The 17,781-nt window shown below is 39.5% G+C and overlaps 1 protein-coding gene across 4 annotated transcripts in view; it reads right to left on the bottom strand.

Annotated features, from left to right (window-relative positions):
• Positions 1-4,313: 4,313 nt before the first annotated feature.
• opn7b (opsin 7, group member b) overlaps positions 4,314-17,781 on the bottom strand; it is a 66,962-nt gene continuing 53,494 nt past the window's right edge. For 2 of the 4 annotated variants that reach the window (XM_057830066.1, XM_057830067.1), the window contains exons 5-6: positions 12,519-12,853; positions 4,314-6,293 (exon numbers count right to left, since the gene is read on the bottom strand). In XM_057830066.1, the coding sequence (XP_057686049.1) occupies positions 5,796-6,293; positions 12,519-12,853 (833 nt within the window). In that variant the 3' untranslated portion in view covers positions 4,314-5,795. The remainder of the gene's footprint in view (positions 6,294-12,518; positions 12,854-17,781) is intronic. The other 2 variants (XM_057830068.1, XM_057830069.1) reach the window with 1 other exon arrangement.

The raw sequence follows: 17,781 nt of genomic DNA, 5'->3' as shown, positions 1-17,781 counted from the left end.
GGCAAAACTCGCCCTTGAGCCAGGGCATAGGTTTGCATAGGGACGGTATGGACATAACACTACCAACTTTTCAGGAGGCATAAGTTGCCCCCATCAACTTTTAAGCAACTGTATTTGCATTATATAATGACTTCAGTTATACACGTAATTTTGATTGTCTTGCCACATGTTGTAATGATAGAGTAGACCCTACCTTTTAACAAGTGAATTCTTTTCAGTTTAAGTTTTTTTTTCGGTCAGCAGCAGCCACTGTAAGTAAGTGGGGGAAACACCACTAATTTTGCTACTGAAAATCCGACTTGCATCAGAGTTAGAATAACATTAAACTGTGTGAACTTGCTAACCTGCAAAACTATTCAGGTCAGGCAAGCCTTCACAACGAACAATGAAGTCCAGTTAGCCGTCCCTCATTTGGATAATTTTTTGCATTATGTGTATTAGAGTTATGCAATGCAACGGCTTCAGAGTGCAAGTCTCTTTATTACAAAAAAAAGGGAGCTAGCAAAGAGCTTGTCCACTTCAGAGGTACACTGACATTAAAAAATATGTGTGAAATTAAATCACAGATCAGAATTTCATGACAGTACTTTGGTTTGAGTCTTGGGGTAATCTAGTATTCCTCAGATGTAGTTCAGTCCTTGGATATCTTAGATTTTTTTCCCATAAATATTTTCCCAAATAATTTTTACAGTATATTAAAATACTTTAGTTTGAGTCTAGGGGTGCTCCAGAGTGCCCCAGCAGTGCACCCATTCTTGGAGAGCTCCCTGTTTTTTTTTTGTTTTTTTTTTGTTTTTTTTTTTTTATAAAGAGACTTGCACTTCAAACATTTCTTTAGTAGTTTTTGAAAACAACGGTTTGAATCGAACATTGTGTCACCTGAACCAATACACATTAAAGTTAGTCAAGTCAATACAGATTTATTTTGCATTGATCATTTAGCCTATCAATTAATTAGGGTTCATATCCGTGACAATTGATCATTTAGCCTATCAATTAATTAGGTTCATATCCGTGAGAAATGTAGCCCTGAAACCTGTTACATCGTCCCTCCTAATGTTAAGATCAAACCTATGCCCTTGCTCTTGAGATCATTATACAGTGGTACCTCTACATACGAAGTTAATCCGTTCCAGGACCTTGTTTGTAAGTCGAAATGGTCGTATGTCGAGCAGGATTTTCCCATAGGAATACATTATAATTCCATTAATTCGTTCCACAGCCCAAAAACCTTCACTAAATCCTTAAAAAGTACTGCTGGTACTACTACAAATGGCAATTACACATAGCAAAACAAATAAATTATAAATCAAAATCGGAATAATAATAATAATAATAATAATTCCTGTATTAATGTAACGAATCGGGTTCTAATGTGGCGGACGTTTTTTGCTGACCCTGAACGCACCGCGGCGCTGACTGCCAGAGACAGACCGGTGAGCTTGAGATTCACTTTCACTTTGAATGTTTTCTTGAGAACAACGTCAATTGCAGCAGACAGAAGGTGTTTTTGTTTTGAATAAGTTGTGAAATAAATGATAAAAACGTGGCGAAGTTGGCGATTTCTCTGGAGATGTTACCACAATAAGAATTGTCAGCTTAACTTATAAAGACTGGCGAACAATGGTCGGAGGAGGACCGTGGAGATGTATTGTTGAGCCATTTCAAGGATGCCCACCCTACGCTCATATTTTTCTGTCATTTGCATCTTCATTTAGAAGGTAAGCGTCAACTTTTTCCTTGTTTCACCACCTGTACCAACCTTTTCTGAAACCAGTGTTGATTTGTCACACAAGAAAATCCACCGTGCATTCGTCTGCGGTGCTGCCATTGTCGTCGTATTTCGAGCATGTCGTCGGATGTAGAAACAAATGGCGAGTCAAATTTTACGTCGGATGTCGAAAAGTTCGTGTGTCGAAGCGATCGTATGTAGAGGTACCACTGTACTTGTCTATGATGCTAATAAGAGCCGTGTCACTCTTTTATGCCGATGATCACTTAAAGCAAAACACAAAATTACTAAATACATTTAAATTACAGTGAGCAGTGGAGGAAATATTGCTAATTCAGGTGCCTTCACATCTGTCGCTGTTAGGGCCTCCGCTCCTTCTTCCTGAGGCCTTCCTCAGGTGAGGGGAGTTTGGCTGATTACAGGTCAGACGGGTGGAGCGGCCACAGCTGAGAGCGGTTAACAACAGCCAGATTTAAAAGCCCAGCATACGCACCACCACGTCGCCCGATCAAATCGTCTGGTTCCACCGTCAGTTGTTTCTCGCATTGCTTTGATACGTTCCCCTGATCACCGGCTCACGACTTGTTTTTTCTCTCGCCCCAGGACCTGTTCTCTGCGTGCCCCTTGTCGGATTCCACGCCTGCCTGCTTCCGAGCTCCCTCGCCTCACGCCGGCTAAGCCACTCCAAGCAGAGCAAGCTACAACAACACTTCTTCCTTGGTGTCGCTAATAAAACATTGCTCATCACAAGCCCTGTTTGTCTGCACCGGGATCCTCTCCTTCTCGCGCTCCCTAACAGTCGCATTTTGAGTGTTTGTTCAGAAACAAACCTTAGGATCGATTTGTTTGGACATATGTGAACATAGAATGCAGAATAAAACAACAGAGTGAGAACGCCTGGAAGAGGTGGTTTCGGCTAGCTTCCATTCGCGCTCTGCAGCTGTTCGTCTACAGTGAGAACAGAATTGACGCATGAACCAACTCGATTCATATGGAGGACCAGGAGTGAAAAAATTCAATAAATAAACACACAATTAAATAAATAATTAAAAGTGTCATTAAAATGCTTTTATTTCAATATGTATTTATTTATTTCAATATTTATTTCAATTTTTATTTATTTATTTCAATTTATATGTATTTATTTCAATCTATATTTATTTATTTCAATTTTTATTTATTTCAATTTATATTTATTTCCATTTTTAATTATTTATTTCAATTTATATTTATTTCGATTCATATGTATTTATTTCAATTTTTATTTATTTCAATTTATATTTATTTCAAAATTTATTTCAATTTTTATTTATTTCAATTTTTATTCTTTTATTTCAACTTTTATTTATTTCATTTTTTATTTATTTATTTCATTTTATATTTATTTATTTCAAAATGTATTTCAATTTTTATTTATTTCAATTTTTATTTATTTATTTCATCATTTATTTATTTATTTCAACATTTATTTATTTCGCTTTTTATTTATTTCATTCTTGCACTCTTGTTCCCCGTATGGCCGCATGAAATAATTTTATCTGTCATTGGCTCATCAAACTCGGTGGGCGGGCGTGAACTAGGCGGGGTTTGAGTTGATCGAGTAATAAGCGATTGCTTCGTCCTATTTCTTCCCAACATGGCACATTATCTGAGATTTTGCTTGAGCTCTCTTGGGACATGTTAGATTTCTCAGAAGAAATTGAAGCAGGACATTTGGACCCTGAGTACGTGTCCTACAAAACAGAGCAATTATTAACGTTATTGGCATCATCTCGGCTCTGTCAGATCAAGATGTTTTGAACTGCGGTCAAGCCAGCCTCCACTCGTAAAAACGAAGTCAAACCAGCTGCCCCTCATTTGGATTATTGTTTGCATTATGTGCATTACGGTAATGCAATGCGCTGGCTTCAGAATGCAATGAGGTGGCTTCAGAGAGCAAGTCCCTTTATTAAATATATGGGGGGAAAAAAAGGTGACCGATTCGATAACGGGTCCACTTTAGAGCTACTAATCTTCGTCGTCTTTGTGATTTTGAGGGAGCAATTATTTTTCAGATGATACGGATCTACACTGCCACCTTATGTATCGGGTGTACATAAAAATTAGCCAATGCCTCAGGCGTCAATCTATTATCTGATATTGACTAGTTAAGACTTGCTTTGCTGAGCAACCAAACAGACGTTAGAAACTTTGACGAGCAAACGTGACAGATAAAATTATTTCATGGTTGCACCTCCAGAGGAACAAGAGTGCAAGAATGAAATAAATAAAAAGTGAAATAAATAAAAGTTGAAATAAATAAATAAATGATGAAATAAATAAATAAAAATTGAAATAAATAAATAAAAGTTGAAATAAATGAATAAAAATCGAAATAAATAAAAATCGAAATAAATAAATATAAATTGAAATAAATAAATATAAATCAAAATAAATAAATATAAATTAAAATAAAAAATAAAAAATTGAAATAAATAAATAAAAATTGAAATATAAATTGAAATAAATAAATAAAAGTTGAAATAAATATTGAAATAAATAAATAAATATTGAAATAAAATCATTTTAATGACACTTTTAATTATTTATTAAATTGTGTATTTATTTATTGAATTTTTGGACTCTTGGTCCTCCATAGATTCACTTAAAGCTGCAGTTGAATGTCTAAACAAAATGGTTTTAAAAATAGCCATACCCTAACAAAGTTTACCTCACGATGCACCTATATTGCCCTCTGAATAGCATGTTGTGGTATGCAGATTGTACATCAGATAGGCATGTCATTTTTATCATGAATATGAGAACAATATTTTCCTAGTGCCATTTGGATTGGCGATAGAATAAAATGTTTTCCTGATTTTGACAGATTGTAGACTAACCACAAAAAAGAAGTTGGAAAAAAAAGTCACACACGCCAAAACAGCATCCATCACTGTTTCTCCTGCTACCTGTGTTCGAGATCATTATGTCCACAAGTTGTTGAACGAAGACAAAAGATGTTCACTTAAGATCAACCGAAACACTCTTTCGTATTCTGATTACTATATTAGTTAACAATATAAGCCAAGGAATTAACACAACTCAAAATTTCAGGAATGACGACGCATGTATCTATTGGCTTACAGCGCACATCAGTCCGATACTGTACATGTAATCATCACGCACCCACAAACATTCCAAACAGAAAAGGACACAACTGTATCAATTTACAGTACTCCCTGAATCGAAAAAAAAACACAAATGGACGACAGGTGTGAAAGCAGTCCAAGATTCACAATTACTAAGCATTAATTTTCCTTCATATTCATATTTGATATTCTTCCTATAAAAAAAAAAGTATTTCTTTATTAATGTTACTATTTCACTACTTTTAGTTATAGTGCAATTCAAGATTTGTACTGTAGCTATTTTTAAAGAGATAATCTTTAAGAAAAGTATATTATTGAGTAGATAGTTTTATCGTGAGTAGTTTTTGACCTGAGATCTCCCTAATTAGTACATGGATAATAGAACATTTCTTGTGCGACAATGTTTTCCTGGATACACCTGATTGACAATGCAATAAATAGCGCCTATAGTTCCTTCCTTAAATGACTTGGGCTGACACATTAAAGTCAATGCAGCTCAAAGAAAAAGGAATCCACTATTTACAGTACATAACGACAACCTTGTTGTCTTCTAATTTGAGGCATGCATTCATAAATATATAAACCAAACACAGCATCAAATACATTATTCATAATAAATACATAAAAGGTAGTTCATAGAGAGCTCTTCTCTCTAATGAAGTTGATCTTTCGATCGTTGCATGTTCACGTGACCTGATTCAACTTTTATCGGCTTGCATGTTGGTTGTTGCACGTCTGGAATTGGCAGTAGCACATATTTGAGGTGAGAGATGAGTTCTTTAAACTTTGGCCTTTGAAAGTTTTGACTTGTTCTTCTCACTGAATTAATTCATCTGTGAGCACTTGCAAGAAATGTCTCCCAGCCATTCTTTTTTTTTTTCTTCTTCCCACTTGCTTGCTTGTCTTTGAGGTTGCTAGCTATTTGTGAGTCTAACTTAGAGGAAGTCACTCTGCTGCTCATTGGAGAGTTGACTGACAGCTACTTCACTATGTTGCGACCCTCGGAGGATTGTTGCAGTCTGTTGAAGGCTGTAGTCGATACAATTTTCTCTTGTAGTCGTGATGTCAGGACAAGGACAGTGTCTGCATGGGCCATGGTTCTCCAGCAGCCCGTTGGACAACCGTGTAGAGTTGCACTCTTCTTTGTGATGAGTCTGCCTGCACAATCCCTTCTGGGTGGAGTTGGGCTCACACAAACACCCAAAGAGTGACCTTCTGCACTGAGCTACATCCCGACAGAGGGACTTGCGGAAGTTGGGCTTGAAAACTAAATAGACAATAGGGTTGTAAAGTGTAGAGGATTTGGCGAAGATAGCAGCCACTGCGAAAGCCATGGGTGGTACAGTGGAGGGGTTACCAAATGCTGCCCACATGGATACAATCGCATATGGACTCCATGCTGTCAGGAAACCGATGCAAACTGCCACTGACAGCTAAAAAAACAAAACAAAAATCATGCCAATATAATGCCATTTATATACCGTACTCACAAAAGACTTTGGATACAATAGTTGGCTTTTAGGTGAAATTTCAGGATTTTTATTCTGGCTTTGGTTGCAACAAAACAGTTGACATGTACTTTTCTCTATGTTGTGTTAAATTCATAGAATATAGTGATGTACATGTGTTTACAAAAGAAAGAGCTAAAATCAGAATGCAGTAATTCAAAATTGAAAAACAATAGAGAACCCCACTTTGCACACGCGTTGTACATACAGTACATTGAAGGTTTTTTTTTTTTTTTTCATGTCTTACAGGTGCTTTATAGGTGCTCAATGTGGCCACCATCAATTAAGTCGCTATGAGAACTCTCTCCACATTCCTCACGATGTCATGGTTTACTATGTTGATTGCAGCTTTGATTTCCAGTAAATATTGATGACATGAAAGATTGAAAAAAAAAAAACTTGAAGGTATGTACAACACGTGTCCAAGATGGAGTTTTCTATTGTTTTTTTTTTTTTTTGTTTGTTTTTTTATGCTGCAAGCTGATTCTGGCACATTCCTTTTGAAGCACCTTGTATAGTAATTTGTTTAATTTTGCTTTAACCTGGATCTTAAATATTCCATTACTGTACAAAGTGCAATATATACAGTTAATATCACTTTAAATTCTAAATAATAAATTGTGCCAGTATTAGCTGAATGGAAAAATTCACAACATATGTTTGAACTTTGGCGCAGTTTTCCCGGGCCATGTTCTGTGAGTCCACGCGCCCTACCTGATCTGTGACAGTAAGATTGTCAGTGCCTATCATGGAGGCAATACCTAAAACTGTTGGTGGACATTAGTACCAAGAGATGCCATCAAGCTGAGATGAGTCCTATTATCCCTTTTTGCCCATTGGGACTTTGGATGCAGCTGATATGTACCTACTGAAGGGTCAAGCAGAATGCAGCTATCTTGTTCAGAGAGGCCACAGAGAACAACTTCTGCCTGGCTTGAAGGAAATTTTGGTCCACAGTAACCGATATCAGATAGAGGTAAAATCGAGATGCTGATGGCCTCGACTTGAGATGCTGTGAGCTGATGGGGAGAGTACTTCCATTTTAGACGGCAGGGCCCTAGGCATAGACTTCACTATTAATTGATAGAACTCTTCCTCCAGACATTACACCACGCCTTCTCGAAGGAGGCCGGCGCAGGCAGGGAGAGCTGTGATACTCAAACACACTCTGCGTTCTAACGCCGGATTTAGGTTGAAACATGACAAAAGTTGTACTGCATACAAGCAGGCACAAGTGCCTCAAGATTGATTTGGTCGAGGATTTAAGGTAATTACTATATTTTTAGCAAAGTGCATGCTCTTTGAAACCTTGTGAATACAATGAATGGTAAAAATCAGCTGCTATGGCCGCCACATTGTACTACACACTAGCAATATACCTCGAAATATTTAGGTAAAATGAATGATAACTGTCGGGTTTTTTTTTTTTTTTTTTTTTTTTTGGCTTTTAACCAAAAAACTCGACTGTTTAATGTTCATCTCTATAAAAATATAAATATATGTATAATATGCTCAGTGTGGTTTTGTAGCTTGGCCATGGGACAGGGGACCAGTTCTCCACCCTCAGCAGGGTCAGCTTCTACAAGCGTTTTGTTGACTTGGAGAGGGCATACAGCAGTGTTCTTCAAGGAAATCCTGTAGATGTTTCTCTGGTAATATTGGGTACCGCCCCCGTTTGCGACCAGTGCCAGTTTAGTCTGCATTGCTCACAAATCAGTAAGTTTTCCAGTAAGTATTAGTCTTTTCCCAGGCTGCCGATTTTTACTGATTGTGCAGCTCTTTATGAACAAAATACCTACATTTAGCTGACAGGCAATGCTCTTGGTTTACTGGTCTATCTACGTTCCCAACCTTGCCAATACTCATGAGCTGTGGTTATTGACTGCAAGAACAAGACTGCTGGATCAATGCTACTCCACATTAAATAGGATGCTTCTTGGATGCCGGACAGCTTTCTGCTGAGATTTCCTGGTTTAGGACATTGTGTTAGGGCACATCCTGTCGGAACGAGGCCTCAGAACCAACATTATTTTCAGGGGAGAAACTCTGCGTTTCTCTGCTAAAGCTGAGGCCTTCACAACCTGACCCATAATAAACGAAAGAGCATGATGTTGGATTCCTTAACTGACCTGTTGGCATCTGACTTTTGTTTGGTTTTGTTCCTGGCCCTAGTGTTTTTTCCCCGGTTCTTGGTTTTTTCTTGTCCGTGTGATCGCCTTTTAATTTCACCTGTTTCCCCAGGTGTTTCTTGTTGTCCTTTCATGCGCTCAGATATTTAGTTGCTTTGTGGTTATTGATCGTCTGGTCTCTCTCTATGTCATGGTCTCTGTCTTGCCTAACGTTGTTGCCACGGTCATGTTTCCCTTACCTTGATACTTTTTGGTTGCACTTTTTTTTGTTGTAAATGAGTATTTTCATTATTAAATCACATTTAGTTTTGCACCTGACCCCTTTACCTTGCCTCCTTGTTCCCTGCGCTTGAGTCCACCTTGCCTCGCTCCTGTTCTGCTTGCCTTAAGATCATGACATGACCAATAAATTTATTTTCAGTCATTTGATATTTAACCTTTCCTCTTATTTATGGTAATTTAAATTTTACATCATGAGACCAAGATGTGGTTAATGACGCTAAGGGCGGCAGCCTGCTCCAGTTGCTCTACACACCATGTGTTTTTTTTCTTTTCTTTCTTCTCCATCAAGTGGATATTTTTAAATTTCCAATACTACCGGGAGCCGATCGTCTCGTTTATTCACGGGATGACTTACTGGCTTTAAAGACTCAGGCAAGAGTCAGGGTGCCACACCAGATACCAGCTGAATTGAGGAGGAAATATAGAGGTTGTTTTCATTCTAGCTTTTAGCTTAGCACTGGTAGTCGTGATGTCAGGACAAGGCGCTTTAAACCATCGATCGCTTCCATAATCATGGGGAATGTAAACTCATTGCTGAACAAGATCAACGAGCTGTATGCACTAAAAAATGAGCGGATTTATCGAGAAAGCAGTTTGTACATATTCACAGAGTCATGGCTAACTCACCTGACACCGGATGCTAACGTTGACATTTCCGGGTTTACTGTGGTGAGAGCCGACAGAGATGCAAAAGCTTGCGGAAAAAGCAAAGGAGGGGGACTCATCATGTACTGTACATTAACAACGGCTGGTGTAACGCAGGTCATGTCACTATCAAAAATGTCATATGCTGTCGCGACTTGGAACTGCTTGCTGTTAGTCTGCGGCCGAACTATCTGCCAAGGGAATTCAGTCACGTTATCGCTCTCTGAGTTTACATTCCACCGCGCGCTGTTGTGGCTACTGCCTGTGAGAAGATTCGCTCAGTGACAGTGAGGCTTCTGACACAACACCTGGAGGCATTGGTTATCATCTCAGGGGATTTTAATCATGCTTGCTTGGACTCTACCTTGGCTGCCTTTCATCAGGCAGTTGATTGTCCAACAAGGGGCAACAGGACAATTGACCTATTGTACATTAACGTTAAGGAAGCATACACATCCACCCCGCTACCACCATTGGGGAAGTCGGATCATAACTTGGTTCACCTACAACCACAGTACACCCCCCTTGTAAAAAGGCAGTCTTCTATAATACGCTCTGTCAGGAAGTGGTCACCTGAAGTGGAGGACGCCCTGACTGCTTTGAAGCCACAGACTGGGATGTGGTGCTAAAATCACAAGGTGAGGACATTGAGGGGCAGACATACTGTATAACAGATTATTTGAACTTTTGTCTGGATGTGGTCGCCCCCCACTAGACCTGTACGTTGTTACTCAAATAATAAACCTTGGGTGATTCAAGAGGTCAAAACAGTCCTGAATAGGAAAAAGGTGGCCTTTTGGAGTAAGGACAGAGAGGCAATAAAATCAGCTCAACAGGAGGCGAAAAGGTGTCCAAAGGATGTGAAGGATAGATACAGGAGGAAGGTGGAGCAGAAGCTGGGGGAGAGTTGCATGAGGGAGGTCTGGGATCATGTCAACACCATCACAGCACATAGGACTAAGTCGGTTCCAGTGAGTGGGAGCTGGGAGGAAGCCAACAGGCTCAACGACTTCTTTAACCGGTTTGACCACCCCGGATGTCAACCAGCCAATCCACACTGCAAGCTGCGCTCCCTGTCAATGACACTGTCCTCTCCTCCTCCACCCCCCCTCAAACCGTCTCCTCCCTGCATAACTCCCAACCAGGTCATAGAGGAACTGAAGAGGCTCTGCCCTAGGAAGGCAGCAGGCCTGGATAGGGTACCCCCACGACTGCTCAAGGTCTCTGCTGCTGAACTGGGTGTACCACTCCAGCATCTCATCAACCTCAGCCTACAGCTAAGGAAGGTGCCCACCCTATGGAAAACATAATGTATCGTTCCAGTCCCAAAAAAGAATCGGCCCAGTGAGCTGAACAACTACAGAGTGGTGGCTCTTACATCACAGCTGATGAAGACTCTGGACCGGCTCCTCCTGAGGCCACAAGTGGTGCATGCTCATGACCCCCTTCAGTTTGCCTATCAATCAGCCATTGGTGTGGAGGATGCCATCCTACATCTTCTTCATCATACCCACTTACACCTGGATAAAGGTGGTGGCACTGTGAGCATTCTTTTTCTGGATTTCTCAAGTGCCTTTAACACTATCCAGCCCCCTAGGCTTCAGGAAAAGCTAGGGGGGATACAAGTGAACCCCGATCTGGTGTCCTGGATTTCGGATTATCTAACTTTTGTCAGACTGGGGAATATCACGTCGGACACTGTGACCTGCAGTACGGAGGACAGTGCTGGCCCCCCTTCTTTTCACCCTTTATACCTCAGACTTCTGCCACAGTTCGGAGCTGTGTCACATCCAGAAGTTTGCAGATGACACAGCCATCATAGGCTGCATTGAGGATGACAGGGAGGAGGAATATAGGGTCTCGTTGATGACTTTTTTTGCCAGGAGCAATGTCAACTGCTCACAGCTCAACACCATTAAGACCAAGGAGTTGGTCATTAACTTTGGTAAATCCAGGCAGTGTCCACAGCCAGTGGTGATCAAGGGGGATGAGGTGGAAGTTGTTAAGACTATAAATACCTGGGCGTGTGGTTGGACAAAAAGTTGGACTGGTCTCACAACATAAATCACTTGTACAAGAGGGGCCTGGGCAGATTACTTTTTAAGGAGACTGCAATCTTTTAACATTTGCAAGAAATTGCTGCAGATATTTTATCAGAGCGTGGTGGCCATTGCCTTGTATTACGCCGTGGTGTGCTGGGGGGTTAGCATAGCCAAGAGGGACTCCAACAGGTTGGATAAATTGATCAGGAGCGCGGGCTCTGTGGTCGGCATGACCCTGGACTCTCTGGTGACAGTGGTAGAGAGATTTATGAGAAAACTCCTGGCTATTATGAACAATGCTAGTCACACTCAACACGCTGTCATCAGTGCACAGAGGAGCTCCTTTAGCAATAGGCTGCTCCTCCCCAGGTGTAGAACCAATAGACTGAGAGACTCCTTTGTCTCACGAGCTATTAAGCTCCACAACTCCACTTTAGGTGGGAGGGCGAGGGACAGTAATGCGCTATTAGCACTTTAGCACCTCTGTGACTTGGTTTTCCTGCTAGTGTCTGCTTGGTGTTATTATTCTTGTATTGTACCTCTTAAGTAGTAGCAGCGTACTGTATTTATTACATTTTTATATTTATTTTGATGTTTTTTAATCCTTTTTACTCTAGCTGTTTTTTAACTATCCTGCACCTTACACTTTTATCTTTGCTGCTGTGTTGTATGGGCACTGGAAACTAATTTCCCTGAGGGAACTCTCCCAAGGGATAAATAAAATTTATTGAATTTGAATTGAGATGGCGACTAACAATCGCTCAAGAGAATTTTCCATTTCAAGGCTTTGAACAGGACATGGCCACGGAATACATAGCGACTGGAGGATACATATGGATGTCGTTATGAATTGACCACCTGATGTGAATTTTAGCAAACTGCAATTCAACATTTGGCTATTTACAATTCAACAGTAGAGGTTATGAGCACACTTTCACATTTTTGGTAGGTCCTTCCTGAAATTTCCCCCAAAAGTCAAGTATCTCATATTTTGTGAGTATAACATATGCGTAGAATATGAGATTATAAGAAAATGAGTACTGGAAACTTACCTTGATAATAAGTGAATGGGCGTTTGTAATCTTGTTTTGAGGAGACATGTGCTGCTGCACTGCTTGGCGGGAGCCACGGACAGTCAACAAGATGAACATGTAGGACAGGAAGATGACCATGCAGGGTACAATGTAGCAGAAGAAGAAGAGGCAGATGATGTAGCTCATAGCTGAAGAGTTCTGGCTGGGTGCGTGCCAGTCAATGCAGCATGCTGTACCGTATGGCTCGGGCCCGTACTTTCCCCAGCCTGACAAGGGCCCCACAGCAAATACACTAGCATAGCACCAGACCCCAGCGACCAGCAAGCAAGCGTGGCAGTAGGAGAACTTGTTGCCTGAAGAAAAACATAACAGAAAGTCTAATTGAAAAAACAAGTCTCACGGTCAGACAAACATAACATTGTGCACTGTCTTGTCAGCTCTGTTCTCACAGACATTGCATGGGTACAGTATGTGCTTATGGGGACATGTATGACAGGATGTGGAGAGGACATCACAACAAATGCATTATTTAAAGTTAGGTAAAGCTTAGAGAGCTACTTCCTAAATTATATAGTTTTCATATGTGTTCGATAGTAAGTGTGAGGAGAATTTAAAGCAATATCCGGACAACAATGGATCAATAGTTACATGTTTTAAAAACAATACATAATAAATGAAAAAATGAAAAGGATGGATTGAAGTTGTTTTATGTGATTATCCAAGATTTCAATTTGGTCATCTGAAAAAAAAAGTGGCACCTTGAACAAGTGACCTGACTTACGAGTTTTTAAAAATATAAGCTTTCTTTTTTTTTTTTGCTTTGACTAAGTAGCATAAATTTTACATACGGATTCTGAATTGTGGCAGTAAACTCAACTCAATACAATTTACAGTAAGCAGCACGTTGGCAGGTAGTGAACAATCCTTTAAAAGGCAACTGTGAGCTGAAAAAAAAATGTAAACCAATTGTGTAGTTTTGATGCCTATCTGTTCATATTAGTGGGGTTACAGTCATAAGTGTTAAATGATGCATGAGAAACTGGAGCAGTTCTCACCCATAGCCAGTGACTAATTGATTTTGGCCAATTGCATCATCACTGCAGTGTCATTGCAAAAGGGAACACTGCAAGCTTTATATGCAACACCAACAAGCTTCTTCAGCTGCATGTCAGTCCCTCTTATGGTTCAAACTGATGGTGGGGGCGGCTGATTGAACCTTGCGGCATACAATGAAAACTCGTGTTATGGTAAGTGTGTGTGTGTCCTGTTCCTTACACTTAACTGTACATAATGTAGCATTTATCTGATTGGGAGCGCCTTTTACTGATTAAATCATTTAAGCGGTATATTAAAAATTCAACCTGAACTTGTTTGACACAGAAAGCTTAAGCTGAAAAAAGTTGAACTACAAAAACAAAATCATCTGTCACGTGCACAGATTTTTAACTAGATTGTCCAAACACTGTATTGTTTTTTTCCCCTGAAACTCCTTATGATAGCTCAACTCTGAGTCATATCCAGTACCTCCACACTATGCCTTTGTTTCTCAACCTATACAGAATCAAGGCCCCAATTTTACATTATTAGAAAAATCTCCTGACACCTCAGCAAACAAAAACAAAAATGCCTTGACCATGAGTGATGAAATGTGAAGAACTTGGGCTTTATTTTGTTGTGCAGTGGTGGTTTACACATAAGTGTATTTACTCCTGATGAGGATGCGTGTTAGTAATTTGTTGGACACATGCAGGCAGGTAAAATTGAAAGAGTGCATTTGGTGCAGCTATAAGCATGAACAGATTAGTTACTTTTAAATTTGTTATAATCATTTTTTTCATTCATCATCAAAACTTTTTTTGGTCTTTACCTGAACCTAAATGGAGTTTAAGTAAGTACATTAGGCAGCTCACTGTACATTGTGGTTTCCAATTGATATTTCTTCAAATGACAGACTGCCTGACCTATAGTCTCCCAGTCAGGTCCACTTAATATCCCAAGAGATAAAGCATATCTGTTGTTTTCATAACCCCTAAAATGAAACACATACTGTAGTTGAGTCACTCAACTAAGCAGGTATGTCTCTGATTCATCCCAGTCAGATCTTTTTTTTGATGGACTTCGATCCAGCGCTCACAAATTCATGAGCAGTCATTAGCCACGTTTACATGCTGACTTTTATTCATAAATCATTCCGAATGGAAATTTCAAATCAGCTGTTTACATGTCACTTCATGTATTCCGATCCAGCGTTTACATGTGACTGCCTTTATTCCGAAAGGACGTTTGACAACTGCTGTCTGACATGCGCAGATTAATCAAAACAAAGCGTCACGTTGCAAAACATGGAGATCGATCGTCAGATCAGCTGCTGTTTTAACTTTTCGAGTGGAAACAAAACTTCAGAATGATACGCCGTTCATTTAAAAAGTTGTGTGGGTGCGCTGTGCGTGTGCTTGGAAGCCATGTTGCAAGTGACGTTACTTACGTCACCAAGTGACGTCACCACGTAGCATGCGCAGAAAGAACGCAACCAGACACCATTCCGCTTACCTGTTTACATGATATAATTTTACTTTTAATCGGTTTGGGAAAAGGAATATTCCACCCCTGTGAATCGGAATGAAATTCCATTCGGTTTGGGCCTGTTCATTCCGAATGAGATGTTTATATGGAACACATTTATTCGGTTTGAACAAATATTCTGATTGTAATTGGAATATTTGGCTCCATGTAAACGTGGCAATTGACGGCTGTAGAGTTGACTGAATGAACGGAATCTAATATATGTGTTTAATACCCTGTTCGTCATCATGGGTTCATTGAAAATAAATACGTAATAACTCAAATTTTATGTCCCTTATGATATACATCATGTATAGTAAGTGGACAGGGAGATGTTTACCTCTTCCCCAAGGGTCATTTTCGGTGGGAATATTATTGGAAGGGTTTAAAGTCTTACAGTAGGCCTACTAGAGACTGGTACTGGAGGCAGACTTCAAAACATCTACATTGAAACTCCACGTAAGAAACAAAAATCTGTTTCAGTATTAAAATTATCATGTTTAAAGCCTGATAAAAACTTAGAATTTTGTCTGTATGGTAAAATGATTGTTTCTTGACATGGTAAGGGGATGAATTTATTCTTTGTGTGGTAGTGCCAAACTGACCTTTAGTTGTTGTTCAGGCGTCTGGTGTACCTGTCCAAATACCCATATATGGGATTCACGAATGCGGATGGAAAATAAGTGTCATGGCACTGTTCTGAGCAGTGAGAAGTGGAGAGTGAATGTAGGCCTATCAGGACTATGGGTGACGTCAGTGAGGTTGTATCCAGTTCTTTTTTTGCAGTCTATGATCTTTTACTGGTAAAGTCATTGCAGTGTTATAAAAAAAAAAATACCATGAATTGGCACTCGCATAAGACTATTGTTTTAAATGCTTAATCAACAGAAACCTAGTGTCAACATATAAAAAGTGATGGCGTCGTATAAGATTTAAATTGGTTTGGTTGGAAGGTTTTAAATTGTGAATGTTCCCTTCAAAGCCTCTGCTTTATCTAAAAGTTTAATAGCTGTATTAGCTCTGTTGCATTTACATAAGGAGCCAGTTCTTTCAGCTCAGGACCCTAAAAAGCATTGTTCTCTCTTTTCAGATTTTTACAGGTATGAATGACCTCTCATACTTTTTTGTCCCTCCCTTGCTGCAGTTTGCTCACCCACTGTTTCACGTCTGTAACCTCTCTTCTACCTTATTCCATAGACTTCATAATGTGTTGACAGGACACAGGGCGCAGGTCCGATTAATATCTCCATCTCCTATCTCCATCAAAGCTTAGATGCTTAAATCCCTGAATTCTTTATATACATGGAAGTAAAACATTTTCGATTCTTGGTTAAAAGCAAATAAAATGTGCAGGTAGCATTTATCTTACGTAAATATTGTTAAATATAATGCTAATGCTGTAGCGGCTTAATTCTCCCATCGATTTTTTTCACAATGTTTCAAAATGCATGCATGGTACGAGAAATATAATAATTACCTTGAATCCTCGAACAAATCACTCCTGAGACAATCCTTCCTGTTTGTATGCAGTACAGCTTCGTACTTTTTCAACCTAAATCCGGGGTTAGATCACTGCATGTGACCGACTGCTAATAAATGAAGCCGAGTGTGGGACGGCCGCCTTCGGGAAGGCGTGACGCAGTGAATGGCGAATGTGACATGTCAATACATTATGAAGTCTATGCATATTCTTAGTATGGACTTGCAGATGCTGCTGATGGTTTTGACCAATCAAATGCTGCTTTATTCGTAAAAGCTAAGATTGATTGTTTTGACAGTTAATTAATTATATCTTCAAAATATTAAATAAATAAGATCAACTCTGATAGAGTGTCCACATATTGCATTTATAAATTTACTGATGATTATTAACTAATTTTCAGTGAAGTCTAAAACCATTTTTTCTATTCAGACCTCATAACAGAATCCACCTGAGCACACACTTCCATTTAAATTAAACCTGAGTTTGCTTTCCTTTAAACAGTGTATATGTGATATAATTCCATGAGTGAAAAATGAACCTTGTGTCAGCAGTCTGCTGATGTTATCATGCTATTTGCCCTCCAATCCTAATGTAAATAAATCTTCACATAATTGTGCCATGAAAGTATAAACAGTTCTTTTTCTTTCCTTTCCCATGCATATTACTAAGCACTCCATGGAAACATCTTTTAGCCACCAGAAAAAAAAGAAAACTAATTTATCGGGCAGACCACTAATTTATCACATTCATCACGCCTGAGCATTTACCTCCAAAGGCCATGATTTGTTTATTAGGTTACTGTCATTTATCCCTCTTGCAGGTTACCCTGAACAGTTTGTAGACTGTGTAAAGAATTGGTCTGATGTAGCAGGGATTAATTTTTGATCGTCGTCTGGAACATTTCTGTGTAGTCTACTTCTATGGGTTCTCCCAAAATATATTGGGCTTCCTTCCACTGTCCCTAACAGGGCTACCAGGGGTGTCAAATCAATTCAACAAAGGGCCATGAGGTTCCTGGATTTCGTTCCAACCAATACTGCGCAGACAGTTTAACCAATTAGTTTTCTTCTGAAAAGAGCAGCACCTGCCTGCAATCAGCTGATTACACTTATATGTGCTCAGTTTAGTGAAAAGGTGTTCTCTTCATTAGTTGGAAGGAAAACCTGTACCCACTTGACCCTTTATGCCAGCTGTGGGTAGGTGAAAGTGGAAGGTTCACCATCTTTGACCTAGGTT

This window comes from Corythoichthys intestinalis, chromosome 2, assembly GCF_030265065.1.
Source record: "Corythoichthys intestinalis isolate RoL2023-P3 chromosome 2, ASM3026506v1, whole genome shotgun sequence".
Classification (NCBI taxonomy): domain Eukaryota; kingdom Metazoa; phylum Chordata; class Actinopteri; order Syngnathiformes; family Syngnathidae; genus Corythoichthys; species Corythoichthys intestinalis.
This window is presented reverse-complemented; position numbering and strand designations above follow the sequence as displayed.